Here is a 20,019-nt window from a genome sequence, read left to right as displayed (position 1 = left end):
GGAGATAAGAGAGGAGATGGAAACTGTTCGGAGAGGGTGTGGGGACAGTGTGTTACTGTAGGTTGAAGTCAAGATAATTATGGGAGCGGAGAATGTGTTATAAGGATAACTCCAATCTGGGCAGTTCAGAAAGCTGGTGGTGGTGGAGGGGAGGATCCAGACGTCCCAGGAAGTGAAGCAGCCATTAAAGGCAAGCATGTTACATTCAGCTGCATGTTGTGCCACAGGGTAGAGTACTTTGCTCTTGGCCACAGTTTGGCAGTGGTTGTTCACCATGGCAGACAACTGGTTGCAGTCACACCAATATAAAAAGCTGTTCAATGATTGCAGCACAGCTGTAAAGTAAAAGGCTGGTTTCACAGGTGCCACTGATAGGGTAAGATAAACCTGTGACAGGACTGGAATACAAAGTGCTGGATTGGTGGGTTGTGCAGATCTTGGACCTGGGTCTTCAACAGGGTTATGATCTTTGTGGCAAGGTGTTGGGACTGGGACTGGAAGTAGCATAGGGATGTACTAGGATGCTATGGGGGTTGGTTGGGTGACAGAACACAACTTAAGGAGGAATGGGAAGTATTTTGGGTAGAAGGTTCCACATTTCAGCGCATGATAGGTAATCAAAGCCATGGGGAAGGACTTGGTTCAGCTGTTCCAGGCCGGGATGGTTATGGTTGATGAGAGGGACACTCCTTAGTGGGTGGTTCTGGGAGGGGGGTGAGAGGAATTGGCACAGCAGATCTGTTTGTGAACCAGGTGTGGGAGATAGTGTCATCTCTGAAGGCCTTGGTGAGACCCTCGACTTACAGAGCAAGGGAGTTTTTGATACTCCAGGTGGACAGGCTGTATGGGAGGGATTTTTAGTGTTAAACAGATGACAGCTGTTGCAATGCGGGTACTGTTGGATGACAGCTGTCGAAATGTGGGTACTGTTGGTGGGTTTAATGTGGACAGGATGCAGATGGATATGTCAGACAGAAGTTGGTCAACATCTAGGAAGGTGGCGCATTGGGTTGAGGAGGACCAAGTGAAACGGATGGGAGAGAAGGTCTTGAAGTTGTGAAGGAGTGAAGATAAGAGAGTCTTGGGTCTGAGTTCAGATCATGAAGGTATCAGTAAACCTGAACCAGACTAGGGGTTTGGTATTTTGGGAAACTAGGTGTGCTCTAGAAGGCCCATAAACAGGTTGGCATGGACAGGGTGCCCATGGCTGTGCCGCAGATTTCTTTGTATACCTTTAATTCAAAGGAGTAGTAGTTGTGGATTAGGATGAACTTGGTTAGGTGTATGAGGAATGAGGCAGTGGGTTTGGAGTCTGGAGAAGGTTGGGAAAGGTAGTGTTCAATATCGGCAATACAATGCGCAAGAGAAATGCTGGAGTATGAGGGGGTGGTATTAACAGTGAAGAGTAGGTGTCCAAGAGATAAAGGCATTGGGATGGCGGACAGTCGGTGAAGAAAGTGGTTGGTGTCTTCGACGTGAGAGTCTAGATTATGGGTAATTGGTTGGAGGTGCTGGTCAGTGAATTCTTTCTGTGGGGACATAATAATCAGCCACAATGTGACATGCAGGATTGATGGGTTTGTAGATTTTGGGGAGCATGCAGAAGGTGTGTGTGTGTGGGGGGGCATCTATCATAAGGGTGAAGAACAAAATGGATTCAGGAGAGAGGTTCTGGGAAGGCTCTATGGCTTTAAGCATGGATTGCAGATTCTGTTGGACTATCGGGATGGGATCACTCTGGTGGAGTCTATAGGTGGAGTAGTGAACTTAGCCTCATCATCCTTCCCCAGGTCTCTTCCTCAGAACTACTTTTCAGTAGAAAAAAAGAGTAGCCATACATAACCACAAAACAAATCCTGATATTATCCTGTCTGCAGATGAAGGTTCCACCACTTCTGTTACAAATCACAGTGAGTACCTGGCAGAAGACCTCTGCCAATCATCTGACTACTACACCTGTGAACTCTGCCACAATGATCCCATCCCTCATGTCCAACACAATCTCCAGTCCCTGCTTAAAGCCTTAGGCCTTTCCCAGAAACTCTCCTCTGAAACCATTTCCCTCCCCATCCTACCCCACACCCCCACCTTCTACATGGTCCCCAAAATCACCAAGCCCAACAATCCTGGACACCACATTGTGGCTCGTTATTGTGCCCTCACTGTAAGAATTTCGGCTCTCGCTGACCAACACCTCCAACCTACTGCCCATAATCTAGCCTCCCACATAAAAGACACCGACTCTACATCATCCCCACACCCCTTTACCTCCTGAATCCCTAAAACCCGTAACTACTTCTCCTTCGATGGGAGGGTATACAAACAAATTTGCGGCACAGCCATGGGCACTCACATATCATCCTGTGCCAAACTGTTTATGGGCCATCTAGAGGAGACCTTCCTAGCAAAACTCAAGTCTGGTTCAGGTTCACTGATACCACCACCACCACCACCACCTGGACTTAAGGCCAAGACACCCTATCTCTGTTCCTTTGCAGCCTCAACACTTTCTCCCTCATCCACTTCACCTGGTTCTTCTCAAACCAGTGTGCCACATTCCTAGACTTTGACCATCACCTTTCTGGTGGCTCCATCCGCACCTCTCTCCACATGAAACCCAACAACAACAATACCAGCATTTTGACAGCTGCCATACATTTCACGCCAAAATATCCCTCCCTTACAGCCTGGCAACCCAGGGATGATGATTCTCCCTTGCTAAGTATGCTGAAGGTCTCACCAATGGCTTCAGACAGGCACACTATCCCCCAGACCTAGTCTGCAAATGGATCTCCTGTGCAGTTTCCCCTCAAACCCCCAGTCCCTCCAATCTCCACCTCCCCCCCTCCCCCCCCCCCCCCTCCAAGAACCAACTACAAAGGATTGTCCCATTCATCAACCAGTACCACCTCAGACAAACAACTGGACCACATCCTTCACCAGCGCTCTGATTACCTGTCATCATACCCTGAAATGAAGGACATCCTACCAACATACTTTCCACCCCTTCTGAAGTGGTGTTCCGTCACCCAGCGAAATTCCACATCATGTTAGTCTATCCCTATGCCACTCCCAATCCCAGTACCAGCCCCTTGTCACAAGGATCATAACCTTGCAGAAGACCCAGGTGCAAGACATGACCAATACAGCACTTCCTATTCCAGTCCTGTCACACGTTTATCCCATCCCATCAGCAGCTGGGCCACCTGTGAAAGAAGCTGTGTAATTTACCAGCTCTGCTGCAGTCATTGAACAGCCTTTTATATTGGTGTGACTACCAACCAGCTGGGTGCCAGGAAAAATGGCCACTGCCAAAATGTGACCAAGAGTAAAGTTGGCCACCCTGTGGTAAAACATGCAGCTGAACATGACACCGTTTATTTCAACGGTTGCTTCAGTACCTGAGACGTCTGGATCCTCCCCTCCACCAATAGCTTTTCAGAACTGCCCAGATTGGAGCCTCTGTCATAGATAGCTGTGCCTAATAAACTGTTGCTATAACTGTTATAATTGCTGCTTGTGAAGTGGGTAGGTGTCGTTATGGCATTGTTGATATGGATATCGCTATAAATGTATGCATGTCCTGGATTGTTAGATGTTAGGAGTGAACAAAGCAGTAATTGTATGCCTGGCCATCAATGTAGATATTATCCCAAATTCACAACTGTAGCTCTCTTCTAATGTTAAATTATTTTTCCTTTAGGTAATAACATTCCTTGCCTCATTTGTTTAGCTTAGTAGAATGGTCTGGTTCTTTAGCTGAGAATGAACTTTGTGCCATATAAACAGCTCATTACAAAGGAAATGTAAGGCCAGATAGTTTAACTTGCAGGAAATAGCTATAGAAAACCTTTCAATATTGATGCATTGGCAGTCCTGCAACTCTTGTTCCCCATCACTGAGCTTTAGGGCAAGTACTTAATTTTCATTAAGTTCTAGAAGGAATTGCTTTGTGAAACACTAAACATGCACTGTCAGTAGCATGAAAAGGATAGATTGAATGTGTAACAGTCATTTTGTTGTCCTCGTCTGCCATGCAGCTCGACATGTCATCAGTATGGAGAGCAGCAATCTATCCTTTCCATAATAAATAATACATTTCACTGTTTAAAAGTGTACTGACATATTTGTTAAATATTAATTGTATATTGATTTAGAATTTTGTGCCCTTCAAACTGTTGGTTTGAGGTTAAGTGTATCTCATTTTTCTCCTCAAGATTACTGATCATAATCACGTATTTCAGGTAAGGTGGAAAGCTGTCGGAAAGAATTACTCTTCAGCACTATGTATCCCATAGTTATTAAACGTGGTTTAGAACTTGAATTTCGTACTAAGAGTAGAACCTGAACATCTCCTTCTGCAATGCCTTGTGACTATTGTAATAAAAGCATTTCCTTTAAGGATAAGTTTGAAGTCCATGCTAAGGCATAGTTTCCATACATCAGGAAGTTGGCACATTGCTGATAGTATCAATATGTCATTGTAATTTTTCACATATAAGGATGCCTGTTATTCATATGTATGCAGTATGAAGGAAAATAATACCCATGCAAGGGCATTTATACTTCTATTTCAGTAACTGATTTTAGCACAACCTTTCAGCTTCAATTATAGAACTTTTTCTATATTTTTCTATCTTTTAGTTACTTTCTGCATTCTTTAAAGTAAAGGAAGAATCACACTTTTTCACTTTCATTCAGTGCATAACAAATTATTTGGCATTGCCAAAATGGCTTGTGGAATTGGAAGAATTATTTTGTTGCAATATTTTTCTTTCAGATGATTCTGACTTGAATATTGTCATAGACAAGGAAAATTTCACAATTGCCACACCCATGCACGAACAAGGTTTTGGTTATATCTGGGCTGGAGCGAGAGCCTCATATGGCTTTACATCAGGGAAAGTGTGTTATGAAGTGAAGGTATGTGGAAATAAGTTTTTGCTGTTTGTTCTGTTATATATGCTTTTGTAGTGCCATTTAACTGTGCAACTGTTTTACAGTTGTAGAAACTTCCAGGATAACTTTGTACTGACCACTGCTTGCATTCCATCAGTTTGTATATTATAGCAGCAGCAATCTGTCATTTAGGTACATACTGACAGACATTAATTAATGTGGCATAGAGAAGATATTTGTGGATGTTTTAGAAACTGCAAAGTCGCTATAAACATTTTCTGTGGGTAGGTATTACCTAGATATCATTTTTGTGATGGTATAACTGTTGGTAACTGTAAGATCGGCTAAATTATTGATACCAGTGGCCAAGAGAGGTGACAATAAGTGACTCGCTTCTGAAGAAAGTTGCTAGTGTTAATTCAAAACAGCTGTGTTCCTCAGAGATCGTGGGAGACAGAAAAGATAGTTTGATAAAGGGGTGGGAAGGAAAGAGTGTAGGTTTGTCTGTGCCTAAACAATTTTGTTCTGCACCAGTTTTGCCCACCAGAATTGCTCACATAAAGGGTCAGTGTATCATTCAAATTGTGTGTGTGGAACATTGTCTTTGCATTGCTTTTTATTTAGCATTGACCACTACTAAACCGGTTGTACACATGGATATACAGAACTATTGCCTGCTTAGGAGACAAATAGACAATGATGAATGCACCACTGTCAAAACTGGTGGATGTGGTTAACCTGCAAGTAAGGTGGCTTCAGACCAGTGTGCTCCCTCCAGTTAGCTCTGGTGTTAATGTATAATGTAATGAGCAATCAGAGGTGGTTATTTGATGGGAACAATTGCAGAGGCAATGCACTGTTCCTGATCTGTGCACTACAAATGACTCTTTCTGGTGCTCTCAAAGGAGTCTATGAGGAAACAGGAGGCACTTGTTTGGTGAGAGAAGAGGGCAGAATTGCACATTTTGTGTTGTAATAGAATTGGATTGATGAAAATTCCTCACCAAGTGGCAGCAGAGGGGCACATACTTAAAAGTTAAATTAATGTGCACGCTTTAGAGACAGTAGCTCCTTCTGACGGAACAGTTGAAGGGGAAGGAAGAGGAATAAAGGAAGAGAACTGGCAAGGTTTAGGAAATGAAGTGAATTACAATAATGTTATCCACAAGTCATCATGGGAGACTTAAAACATGGAATGAGAAGGAAAGAGTGATTGGTGACTGCACTGGACAAGATTTGAAGACGTGAGTTTAAGGTTGGAAGGCAGGGCATCAAATGTTAAAGGGTTCATGTTGTTGGTTGTAAAAGAATCAAATATGTCGCCCTGTGATACTCTTCTCGCTAACTTTCAACTTGATTATTTTCAGACGGTTGCCTTTCCTTAGTTCTTTGAAGCAGGGGACCTGCTATGCTGTGCCACTTCTTGTACTGAGTTACCTTCTTCATCTGCAGAGTGTGAAAAGCTGTAATGGCTCACATCTACACTAACTCACTATGAAATGGTGCAACTACTTTTTAAAGAACTATTCTGTATTTGGTTGTTATCATATTTAACGTTTTCGTTTGGTGACAAATCATTTATTATTCAGAACATCAGAGAATGACATTTTCCTTAGCTTCTTTCAATTGTTTCTGCATGCGGTAACATTGGCAGCAGACATACTTGTTCCGTGCTTTCAAAAACAACCAAGCTGTGATGACAAACTGTAAATGCCACCTCCACAGCAGGTGGGGACTTTCCACAGCACCACTCTTTGCGGGTGGCCTGTGCTCATGCATCTCCCATTGTCCCTGCACAAATCGAAATCAAAGTGCACAACATGGAAAATTATCTAAGTATTAACTACACAAGCAGTGGTTTTACATAAACACCTTTAATTTGGTTGCAAGGCAGAAATGGAACAATGTGCTACACCTCAAGTAATAAATATGATGGAGATTACTGACAAAAAAAGTTGAGGGCAGTGTATGTTGTTGACTGGTGAGGTGGGGAGGGGGAAAGATAGACTTGTCAGAAAACTAAAAGGGACTGAAAACAGGAAGAATTAATGACACTAAATACTGAGACTGAAGAAATTACCATAGGGTAAGGTGAGGTAGTTGTCAGACCAGACATGTAATGCCAGTTCCCACCTGCAGATTGCTGATAAACTAGTGTTAGGGAGAAGAATCCAGATGGCACGTATGGTGAAACAATCACCATGGTCATGTTGTAAAGCATGCTCTGCAAGAGGATATTGTGTGCTGCTAGTTTACACCCCCTGTCTACATCCATTCATCCTGACTTATAACTAGGTGTAGTTGTACAGTGTAATAGACTGAAGCTGGTACACTGTGTCATTTCATTAGTGGCTCTTTCTTAGATAGTATGTTTTTCCACCTACAGGGCTGCAATAGATTGCGAAAGAGGGAGCATAGGACAAATCTAACAGTGAGGATGGTCACAGGGTAGGAGCCATAGGGCATGACATGGAAAGGATGGCAACTGTGAAAATTTAAATACTGTTGTTTGTTAGTAGTTTCAATGTGAACTGAGGATGTAGCAAACATCGAGGGAAGTGGCATGGTATTCGGAAAAGGACCATGTGAAATTTACGTGGGAGAATGTATTTGGAGATCCCAGGAATTTTGATGGGTTGGCCTCACCTGAGTACCTATGGCAAAGATGTCATCAAATGTATTTGAATCAAACCAGGGGCTGAAGGCTTGTGAATCCCTGGAGAACCAACTCCAAGCAACCCGTGAAAAGGATTGCATAGAAAGGAACTGTCATGGTTCCCAGGGCCTTACCCCTGATCTGTTGGTATGTCTGCCCCTCGAATATAAAGGGAGTGAAGGCAAGTATAAAGTCAACATGAGTAGGATGGATGTTGTAGGTCTGGAATCAGGCGGGCTATGGTTGAGGTAATGTTCAGCAGCAAAAAGACCATGTACACGGGTTGTGTTGTTATAGAGGGAGTTGGCAACCATGGTGGCAGGAAAGGTGTGTGATGGGAGTGGAACAGGTACAGATTCAAATTATCTGGTAAGTGGTTGGTATCTTTGATATAGAAGGGATATCTTTGCACTGTAGGTTGCAGGCAGATAAATGTTTGGTGAGTGCTTTGAAGCCAGCGACTATGGCATGGCTAGGATGAACGGGTTTGCAGACCTTAGGAACAATGTTAATGGTGGAGATATGTGCTTTGGTTTGGATAAGAAGTTATATGGATTGAGGTGTTAATCCTTGAGAGGAGCCTGAGATTTGAAGGAGGGATTACAGGTCAGTTTGTATTACAGGGATGGGATCTTGATGGCAGATGCTGTACTTACAGCCAGATCAGAATAACAAAATGATCGACAACGAGGCACAGCTGAGTGTGGAAGAGGGTGTTGTGGGTTTGCCAGTGCGCTTGCCTTAGCACACACGCATGCGTTGCCGCAGTATCAGAAACAGCTGTGTGGTTGCTTGCTGGACTGCTGTCTCACACCACCTTGTGATGTGCAGTATTGAGTTCACTTTACAGGATCATTGTATCCTTGTGGCTTAATGAATGCATTCCCATGTATAAAATGAAACAGTGTTACTATTACTTGTGTATCTCAGCAAAATCGACAGGAATCGCACTGCTTTTACAGTAATCAGAATGTATCATGTTCAGTTTTCATGTTCGATGCCGTCAGATCTTGAAGACATTGCTCAAATTCTTCATTAAGGGAAACTAAAATATGTGAATAGCATTGAAAGTTTGTCAACAACAGCATCTTGCTGGAACAATAATTTTGGAAAATGAGCTGGATTTCCTTCCTCCAGAAGACTCTCCCAAAAGCTCATATTTGGTCTATGAAATGAGTAATCACCAGATCCTTATTCTGTAGTGAAATGTTCAAAGAAGCTTGTTAAATTTGCTGAGAATGAGATCACTTTTCGACAAGAGCTCTTGCTATCCAGAGCAAATTATTTAACTCATCTGACAGACAAGAAACAGATTTAATAATGTGCCATGACTAAGCCAGCAGACCTCACTGAAGTAAGGCAGGCTATCTTACTGGCTCTCAGTATCTTCAGGAAGTTCTTAAATTGCTAATGTTTTAGTCCATATTGCTTACATGACGCTTGTATGAACAACATTCCTCATATTTTATATTAGTGCTTCTTGGAGACAGTCTCTGGTGAATTGAACAGTGAGTGCTCCTGATTCATTCAGCACAGGAAGTTTTTGCATTTTCTCCTCCAGCAGCATACCAAACCCTGATTTCTTCCCTCTCATCGCTGACACTTCATCTGTAATCACAGAAATTAAAAAATTCTACAGCTAATCCTATATTGTCAACACATTCTTCAATGTAGCTTAAAAAAGCACTTCCTGTTGTGTAATGTTCATGTGTATCACGTAGAGGGGCTCCACTCTCATATCAAGCTTCTTATTAATGCCTCTAATAAAAATGGCAAGTTGGGCTGTGCCCATGATAGAAAAGGTTCTGTCCAGAACTAGAGCCCATGCTGCAAAACCTTTACAAATATTTTGCCAACTGGCGCTGGACAGCACCATCAAAAACAGTTCTGTTTGAGAAGGGCAAAAATGATCATCTGCAGCTGCTGTAGGTTCTTTTATCAAATCACCAACCATGAAGGTGCACCAGTTTTGGAATTCACTTAATCCAGAAGACTCAGTTGACTTTCATTATCTTCAGATAGCTTCCTTTTAAGTTAATAACTTCCTTTGCATGATCAGGCCCACCGCAATTTCCACTTCCATATTCTTCTGCTTGGTAAGAGACAAAACATCACTGCAAGTTAAATTTCCTAAAAGAATTCAGTCTTCTGTGACATACTGAACATTTTGCAGATCCATCTTTTTCAGAAAACAGATAGAAATCCTCCCTTTGGGGATTGAACTGCAAAGTTAAGTTTGGAGTTGCATGATGATGAGTTAGTATGATTTAACCAGGCAAGATCACTGTTACAGCTGATTATGTTATGTTAAAAGTTACAGTCGGCTTGAATCCAGTGTTCACACAGAAAACCTAGTGTGCACACATCTCTCATCCCTTCCCAACCCTACCTACTACTATGATCTTGAATCTGTGCCTGAAAAGGCACAGTTATACTAACACTCAAAATCACTGAGTTGTTAAGCACTGACCTAGATTGTGTGACGTCTGTGCCTATCCCACTCCCATCACACACTTTGCTTCTCGCCATTGATGCCACCTTCCTCTATACCAACATCCCCCACATACATGGTCTGTCTGTCTGTTGAATATTACTTCAACCAGTGCCTACCACATCACAAACCTATGACATCCTTCCTGGTCACTTTGATCAGTTTCATACTTCCCAACTACTACTTGACCTTCGAGGGGCAGATAAACAAATCAGGGGTACAGCCATGGGAACCAGGACATCTCCTTCTTACGCAAATCTTTCCATGGTTCACTTGGAGGGAACTTCCATGGGATTTACAAGCCTTCAGCCTATGCTTTATTTTAGATGCGTTGATGACATCTTTGCCATATGGACTCAGGTGAGACTTGACCTGTTAAAATTATTGGAATCTATAAATACATTCTCTCAATTAAATTTCACTTGCTCCTTTCATGAATCCTGTGACACTTTCCGTGATGTTGACCTCATCCTCACTGAGGGTCACATAATTCGGTTCACATTAAAACTACTAATGAACAACAATACCTACATTTTGCTAGTTGTCATCCTTTCCATGTCAAATGTTCCTCCCATACAGCCTTGGCATTAGAGTCAGATTTGTTCTGATGCAGACTGTTTACAGCAATACACCATCATTCTCACCTCTGCCATCACCGGTAAGAATTACCCCACCAGCCTAGTTCAGAAACGGATTTCCTGGGTCATAAGATCCTATCCTGGCACTGCTGCTGATCCCTTAAAAAGGCCTTAAGAGTTCACTTCTGTCATTACTATCCTGGGCTTGCACATGTTAACCGGAGACTTTGGATAGGCTAAGAGTTCCTAAAATGATGCCCTTAAATGAGATGCATCCTGTCTGATATGTTGCCATCACACTAAGAATAGCTTTCAGTCACTTCCCCAGTCCCTACAATGTCGCAGTGAAACCTTTGCTTCTTCAGCACCCATTTCCCTACGCTGTGGCTCCTACCCCTGTAACCACCTCGCTGCAAGGCTTGCTTTACAGTTACCAACCCTGTAACTGGTGTAACAAATACTGTAAAAGGAAGAGCCACATTTTGTGTACCGGCTGTAATGTGAACACTGTTCAGCTTTCTACATTGGTGCGACTACCACCAAGTTATCAGTTCTGATGAATGAATTGGCATAAACAGAAAAGTGTACATTGGAAACAATGCCCTGTTGCAGATCATGCTCTACAACGTAAGAGCAGTGACATTGGTGACTTTTTTCACATGTGCTATATGGATTCTTCCACAACACCAGTTTCTCAGAATTCTGTGGATGGGAACTGGCATTACATGTCCTTGGTTCCTGCTACCACTTGGTCTTAATTCTCATTAATTTCTTTGATCTCGACATTCTTTTCAGTAGCTATTTCTTTCTTCACTCCCTCATATTTTCTGAACTTTCTTATTTTCCCCACTCCCCACAATGCACTTAACATTCAGGCATTAGTGCAGCTGTTATTCTGAAATTCCAATGCATGTAGGTGCTTTGGCTGAACCATTGTAGAGATATAGCCACAATATTCCATTGCTTGTTTTAGCTGTTGCAACAAGGGTTACAAGCATAGAACACAGACATTTTAGTGTGGTGGTATTGTGGATGTCTTGTCATTATGGCAACATTTCTGTTTGAAATTAAGAATAGTACCAGAGTGTTTGAAATTAAGAATAGTAGCAGAGTTAATGTGCTGATTCTGTATTTCTGGATTTCCAAAAGGCTTTTGACAATGTACCTCATAAGTGATTTGTAGTGAATTTGCATGCTTGTGGAGTATTGTCTGTTATATGACTGGATTCATGATTTCCTGTTGGAGAGGTCACAGTTCATAGTAATTGAGGAAAAGTCATCGAGTAGAACGTAAGTGATTTCTGACATTTCCCAAGGGGTCATTCTGTGTCAAGTGGCCTAAATTTAGACAAGCTCCCCATTCGATCATTTCCAATTTTGATGAAATTTTTACAGGATGTACATATAGACCATACATGAAGCACTGTCAAATTACAGCTTCATAAGTAGTATGGTGGGGCTACTAGCCACATTTTCATAAAGGCTCATATTTTGACATTGCGACCGAAATGAATAAACAATCAACTTTGTTTTACCATTGTTCAGGATGTAAGAGACCTGTTGTACTGAAAACTTTCTGATCCTGTTCAACTTTTTGGGTACAATAGTGTAGTTGTAGTACAAAAGGTCAAATTATGGTAAATTCATCATACTGTGCTATCCAAGTGGCCCGTAAATCTTGTTCTGCCAAATAAACTTACATTTATATTACATTAAAAAAATACATGCACCAGTCATACTCTTTATGGTTCCCAAGCCAAATATTTCAGTTCTTATTAATTCATTTGCTGAAATTTGTTACTAATAGCAATTACAGTTGACTCTAACTAGCTATAATGTCAACTGGTTCTTGTTGCTGATGGAACTGGAATGATAGAAATAATGTGTTGGTTTGGAATCCAACAAGCATCCAGCCTAGCTGGGCAATAGAATGAATGTGCAGGTCCATTGGGGTGCGTGAAACTGACTAAAACATCATTTTCTTCTTCTGAAACTTCAGACACGTTATCAATCCACCATTTTCCATCATATATACTGGTGGTGGTGGTGGTGGTGGTGGTGGTGGTGGTGGTGTCCCATACTCCGAGGAGCATAGGGGATGATGCGGGAGACCCGCACCATTGTACTCTGACCGTAATGGGGATGAATGATGATGAAGACGACACAGCACCATCCAGTAATCTTGAGGCAGGAAAAATCCCTAACCCCGCCGGGAATTGAACCCAGCACCCCGTGCGCGGGAAGTGAGAATGCTACCGCAAGACCACGAGCAAAACAAGGATAGTGGAGTGTAGTCGAATTAAATCGGGTGATGCTGAGGGAATTAGATTAGGAAATGACCCTTAAAGTAGTAAATGAGTTTTGCTATTTGGGGAGCAAAATAACTGATGATGGTCGAAGTAGAGAGGATATAAAATGTAGACTGGCAATGACAAGGAAAGCGTTTCTGAAGAAGAGAAATTTGTTAAAATCGGGTATAGATTTAAGTGTCAGGAAGTCGTTTCTGAAAGTATTTGTATGGAGTGTAGCCATGTATGGAAGTCAAACGTGGATGATAAATAGTTTAGACAAAAAGAGAATAGAAGCTTTTGAAATGTGGTGCTACAGAAGAATGCTGAAGATTTGATGAGTATATCACATAAATAATGAAGAGGTATTCAACAGAATTGGGGAGAAGAGGAGCTTGTGGCACAACTTGACTAGAAGAAAGGATCGGTTGGTAGGGCATATTATGAGACATCAAGGTATCACCAATTTAGTATTGGAGGGCAGTGCGGAAGGTAAAAATCATAGAGGGAGACCAAGAGATGAATACACTAAACAGATTCAGAAGGATGTAGGTTGCAGTAGGTACAGGGAAATGAAGCAGCTTGCACAGGATATAGTAGTATGGAGAGCTGCATTAAACCAGTCTCTGGACTGAAAACAACAACAAAAAACTATACAGGCAATGCATTGGTCCAATTGTAAGGCTGTAATATTTCTGAATGAAACTGTTGCTTGACTTTGGTCAACATTTGCCACAAAAAAAAAAAAAAAAAAAAAAATTGTCATTGGATACTCTTCTAATACAAACTTGCTTTTCATTTAATGGCACAAAATGGTGATTCTCCCTTGTTCCTGATACTGTGCAGCAATTTTTGAACATTGCTTCCTGCTCAGTTTTTAATGTTTCAATGTCTTCTTTTGAAACAAAAATGAATTGGGTTCCTCTGATATTCTTTGTACAGTATGTAAACAAATCATTCGTCAAAATCTGGTCCTCAGTTGGTCATTGAAGGCTTGCTCTTGCTGCCAGGGTTTACAGTTCCTCCAATTCCATCACATGGAGATTTTCCATGGCTTGTAGCAAAAAAGTTTGTCAGCTGAGGTGCCAAAGTATTTCGATGGTGGCAGAGATTCAGAAAATTTTTGAAGTTTTTGTACTGCGCTGCTCACCTATCCAGCAGCAGCAATGTTATTCGCAGTTGCCTCTTGAGCTTCGCTTATTTTTTGTTTTGCGTAACCTTTCACATCCGTTTTTGATACACTCTGAAATTTTAGAGGGGAGGCCCCAGAAGCAGTTAGACTTCAATCGATTGATACTTCTGGATATGCTTCAATTCGACTGGTTTGAAGTTGGCTGTGATTTTTCTGCTTTCTTTGCTAAAAATTGTTTTCTGCAAGTTGGTCAGATCATCTGGCCAGGTTTCACATTGCTCTTAGTCACGGCTTGCAATTGTTTTGCTTTTTCCAAACTGACAATCCGTGAACCCTTTTTAACAGAATGGTTCTTTGCACCAACAGGATTACAAGATCATATCTGTAGAAAGTCATATTTGTCTACAAGTATTGCTTTGTGCATTTTTCAGTAAGACATATCTCACTTCTGTGGTTTATTAATTTCTGTTGCTCTATTGAAAATTCTTTGATTGGAATGATGCCTTGTCGATGTGTGTGTGTTTTCAGATGACATTCAGAATTATCTGCAAGGGCAATGACACGTGGTACCTGAAACCTCGTTCACATCCATTACACTACAATTAAATTTATGCTTCCAATTGCTGTTTGTTTCAATATTAGATAAAGTAGAAGTGGTGTATAGTTCCAACTGAAAAATATTACACAATCCTACATAATGGGAACTTCCTTGAGAATACAACAGAAAAAAATTAAATAACCGGATCAGTATTTCTAAAGAGTCACCCCCTACCTTGAAATAATTATTTACCGAAAAAAGATGTTTGTCCAGTAATGACAACACACTTTACATCATTCAAAAAGGCACACACGTCATATGAACACTCTTCACTACACAAGTGTGCTTCAGACTGATTGTTGAAGCATGTTACCAAACTCCATTGTTGACACTAAATGGTCTGTCTCCAAAACAAAAACAGCATTTTCTGATTAGACAAGGTGAGCTCAGATAACTCAGTTATTATTTGAGCAACCTGGATGCCACCTGCAGAGCTTCATGACATGCTGACAGGTTGCAGACAACTAAAGTATCAGTTTCAGAAAGTTATTATTTCAGTAGATACAAGGCAATAAAGTATAGTCAAAATCTGGTACAACAAGATTTATGAGCCACTTTGATAGCACACTATGATGAACTTACCACAGTTTGACCTTTCGTGTTACAGCTAAGATTTTTTACCCAAAAAGTTGAACAGGATCACAAAGTTTCAGCAAAACAGGTCTCTTAGATCCTGAGTAATGGTAAATCAAAGTTGATCATTCATTCATTTAAGTCACCGTGTCAAAAAACGAGCCTATATGAAAAGGTGGCTAGTGGCCCCACCATACTACTTATGAAGCTGTAATTTGGCAGTGCATCAGGTAAGGTCTATATGGACATCCTGTAAAAATTTCACCAAAAGTGGAGATGGTAGAGTGGGTACCCTTAGGTCACTTAACTTGGAATGACCCCAACGTAGTGTTATAGGTCCTCTGCTGTTTCGTGCCTATATAAACGATTTAGGAAACGATCTGAGCAGCCTTCTCTTAGGTTGTTTGCAGATGATACTGTCATTTATTGTCTAGTAAAGTTATCAGAAGATCAAAACAAATTGCAAAATGATTTAGAAAAGATATCAAAGAGTGCAAAAATTGGCAGTTGATTCTAAATAATGAAGTGTGGGGCCATCCATATGAGTGCTAGAAGGAATCCATTAAACTTCGGTTACATGTTAAATCAGTCTAATCTAAAGGCTGTAAATACCTAGGAATTACCATTATTAAAAATTTAAATTGAAAAGAACACACAGAAAATGCTGTTGGAAGGCAAACCAAAGACTGTTTTGTTGGTAGAACACTTAGAAAATTTAACAGAACTACTAAATAGGCTGCCTACTCTATGCTTGTCCATTTTGTATTATTGTGGAATAGGGGAGAGATTGTCACAAAAGTTATACAGGATTTGGGATGGGCACCATTAAAATAAAGCTGTTTCTCGTTGCGACTGAATCTTCTCACAAAATATATTACCAACTTTCTCCCCCAAATGCGTAAATATTTTGTTGGCGCGTACATAGGGAGAAACGATCATCATAATAAAATTAGGAAAATCGGGTCTTGTGCTGTTAGAAAGTGGGATAATAGAGAATTATTGTGAAGGTGAACCCTCTGGCAGGCACTTAATTGTGATTAGCAGAGTATCCATGTAGATGTATGCTGGTTATGATATTCGCTTGGAAATAGCGGTCACACTGAGCAGTATGTTCAACAATTAGTAAAGGGTCTGAAACTTTCCCTCACCAACAACTGAAAACAGTTACTGTTCCATTGTCATCAGTGTACATTTTGCCAATGTGCCATGAAGGCAAGAGAAATTAGGACTCATTTGGAGGTATGTAAGCAGTTATTTTTCCTTCACTCAATTTGCAAGTGGAACTGGAAAGGTAATGACTAATAGTGGTACAAGGTGCCCTTCACAAAATACTATACGGTGCCTGGTGGAGTATGTAAGTGTAGGTTGTTGAGGAGAATGAGTAAACAAGTGAAAATTTGCCTATTAAACCGTGTCTGGTAGTAATGACATTGATTACGCTGGTCATCATTATTATTATTATTGTAAATTCCTTGTATTTATTGTGCACTCAGTTCTGTGGATAGTTAATATTTTAGTGTGACTTGCATTTGTGAGTAGAAAAGCAGATGCAAAAATTATAGCCTCATGTCATGTCTTACCTGTTGTTACCTGGAAGGTATGCAAAAGAAAAAATGGAACTGAATATTCAAATGCAGCGTTATTATTATTATTATTATTATTAATAATTTCTTTGCAGTTACTGGAAAATTGTCCTGTGTCAAATTTGGAAGATGAGCCAAATCCGCATGTTTTAAGAGTTGGTTGGTCTGTTGAACAGTCATCTACTCAGCTTGGTAAGACTAGTCTCATTTTAGAAATAATTGCTGGTTGTTTTAAATAGTTTATATTTGGTCTATTAGATATTTCTTTCAAATTTGTATAATTTCTGAATAGTAATATTCCAATAAGCTTTCTGTTTTATGTAAAATAAATAGCATGTACACTTTGGTAAAATGGCTTTATTAAAACATTGAATATCCATCCAGACAGTATTTCATGATCTTGGAAGTCCATGTGTAAATGTTCATCTATTCCTTGAGTGAGTTACAGTCAAATATTAGGTTGGTTCCTTTGAATAGGACACAGCTAGTTTCCTTCCCCGTATTTGTTCTCTTCAACTTTGTTCTTGGTATTTAATGACCTCATTAGTGAAATGTTAAACAATAATCTATCTTCTTTCCTTCAGCATTTCAGTCTCCTCCCGCCATGATGATGATAAAGAAAACTGTAGTGTATCTGAACTGCTTAGCAAGTACATAACAAAACTGAACCATGCAATCACCTCAGTAACCCTGCCTGCCTTGTCATAAATTAAATTGGTATAACATACATTTTCTATTTTGTTGCAGGACTCATTAGTGTAAATCAGCATCTTGTAATGTCCTCTAACAAACTTCGCAAGGTTTACAATACAGGTTGGTCTATTGATAGTGACTTGGCCAAATATCTCATGAAATAAGCATCAAACGAAAAAACTGCAAAGAACGAAACTCATCTGGCTTCAAGGGGGAAACCAGATGGCACTATGGTTGGCCCGCTAGATGGCACTGCCATAGGTCAAATGGATATCAACTGTGTTTTCTTAAAAAAAATAGGAACCCCCATTTTTATTACATTTTCGTGTAGTATGTAAAGAAATATGAATGTTGTGTTGGACCACTTTTTCGCTTTGTGATAGATGGCGCTGTAATAATCACAAACGCATTAGTACATGGTATCACGTAACATTCTGCCAGTGCAGACGGTATTTGCTTTGTGATAAATTACCCATGTTAAAAGGACCGTTTAACAATTGCGGTAATTGGATGTTTGGCTATTGTGATGAAAATACCCAACAGGTGTGTGCTATGTATGCTGCTCAGTATCCTGGACCACATCATCCAAGTGTCTGGACCGTTCGCCGGATAGTTAAGTTATTTAAGGAAACAGGAAGTGTTCAGCCACATGTGAAACGTCAACTACGACCTGCAACAAATGATCATGCCCAAGTAGGTGTTTTAGCTGCTGTCGTTGCTAATCCGCACATGAGTAGCAGACAAATTGTGCGAGAATCGGGAATCTCAAAAAAAGTCGGTGTTGAGAATGTTAAATAAACATCGATTGCACCCGTACCATATTTCAATGTACTAGGAATTGCATGGCGACAACTTTGAACGTTGTGTACAGCTCTACCAATGGGCACAAGAGAAATTACGGGACGATGACAGATTTTTTGCACGTGTTCTATTTAGCTACAAAGCGTCATTCACCAACAGCGGTAACGTAAACCGGCATAATATGCACTATTGGACAACGGAAAATCTACGATGTCTGCGACAAGTGGGACATCAGCGACCTTGGCGGGTTAATGTATGGTGCGGCATTATGGGAGGAAGGATAATTAGCCCCCATTTTATCGATGGCAATCTAAATGGTGCAATGTATGCTGATTTCCTACGTAATGTTCTACCAATGTTACTACGAGATGTTTCACTGCATGACAGAATGGCGATGTACTTCCAACATGATGGATGTCCGGCAAGTGCGGTTGAAGTGGTATTGAATAGCATATTTCATGACAGGTGGATTGGTCGTCGAAGCACCATGCCATGGCCCGCATGTTCACCGGATCTGACGTCCCCGGATTTCTTTCTGTGGGGAAAGTTGAAGGATATTTGCTATCGTGATCCATCGACAACGCCTGACAATATGCGTCAGCGCATTGTGAATGCATGTGCGAACATTACGGAAGTCGAACTACTCGCTGTTGAGTAGAATGTCGTTACATGTATTGCGAAATGCATCAAGGTTTATGGACATCATTGTGAGCATTTATTGCATTATGTGGCATTTACAGGTAATCACGCTGTAACAGCATGCGTTCTCAGAAATGATAAGTTCACAAAGGTACATGCATCACATTGGAACAAGCAAAATAAAATGTTCAAACATACCTATGGTCTGTATTTTAATTTTAAAAACCAACCTGTTACCAACTGTTTGTCTATAATTGTGAGCCATATGTTTGTGACTATTACAGAGCCATCTATCACAAAGCGAAGAAAGTGGCCCAACTAAAACATTCATATTTCTTTACATATTACATTATTTCTTTACATATTACATGAATATGTAATAAAGAATGGGGATTCCTATTTTTAAAAATGCATTTGATATCCGTTTGACCTATGGCAGCACCATCTAGTGGGCCAACCATAGCGCCATCTGATTTCCCCCTTTAAGTTAGACAAGTTTCGTTCTTTGTAGTTTTTTCGTTTGACATTTATTTCATGAGATATTTGGCCCGGTCACTATCAATGGACCACCCTATATACTGTGTAGTCCCTGTAGTGACCTTGCAATTGTAATGATTTTGTCCACTATTCCTATCCATACTTCGTTTCCATTTTATTTTTTTCCAAAGTTAATAAATTGTTTTCTTCATGAAATGTTGACTAATTAAACATTAATTGTAGGATGATAATATCATTGTACGAAATATGTACAATGCTGTGAAATTTGCTAGTCTAGCTTCCACAATCTGATATGTCTGTTATATTTCAGTTTCTGATATTCACATTTGCTCTTCGACTGCTCTCACTTAAAGTGTGGATGCTCTTATATGACGATATGTATGCTACATGTCTCTCTTGATAGGACATCCACAGGTGTTGTATAGGTTATTCATGATTGACAACATCCACATGCACTCCTATTAAATTTAATTTTCCAATAGAAGGAGAGCACAACCAGGTTTTGAACAACAGTCTTGACTTTTGGTGCATAGAACAGTCACACCATGTTACACCACCCTCTTAGTTGATATGTATCTATATTCTGAGCA

The 20,019-nt window shown here is 40.6% G+C and overlaps 1 protein-coding gene across 1 annotated transcript in view; it reads left to right on the top strand.

Moving 5' to 3' along the window:
• LOC124593217 (heterogeneous nuclear ribonucleoprotein U-like protein 1) overlaps positions 1-20,019 on the top strand; it is a 134,194-nt gene that overhangs the window by 42,673 nt on the left and 71,502 nt on the right. The window contains exons 5-6 of the mRNA XM_047131907.1: positions 4,781-4,923; positions 16,894-16,990. Of these exons, the coding sequence (XP_046987863.1) occupies positions 4,781-4,923; positions 16,894-16,990 (240 nt within the window). The remainder of the gene's footprint in view (positions 1-4,780; positions 4,924-16,893; positions 16,991-20,019) is intronic.

Source organism: Schistocerca americana, chromosome 2, assembly GCF_021461395.2.
Source record: "Schistocerca americana isolate TAMUIC-IGC-003095 chromosome 2, iqSchAmer2.1, whole genome shotgun sequence".
NCBI lineage: Eukaryota > Metazoa > Arthropoda > Insecta > Orthoptera > Acrididae > Schistocerca > Schistocerca americana.
This window is presented reverse-complemented; position numbering and strand designations above follow the sequence as displayed.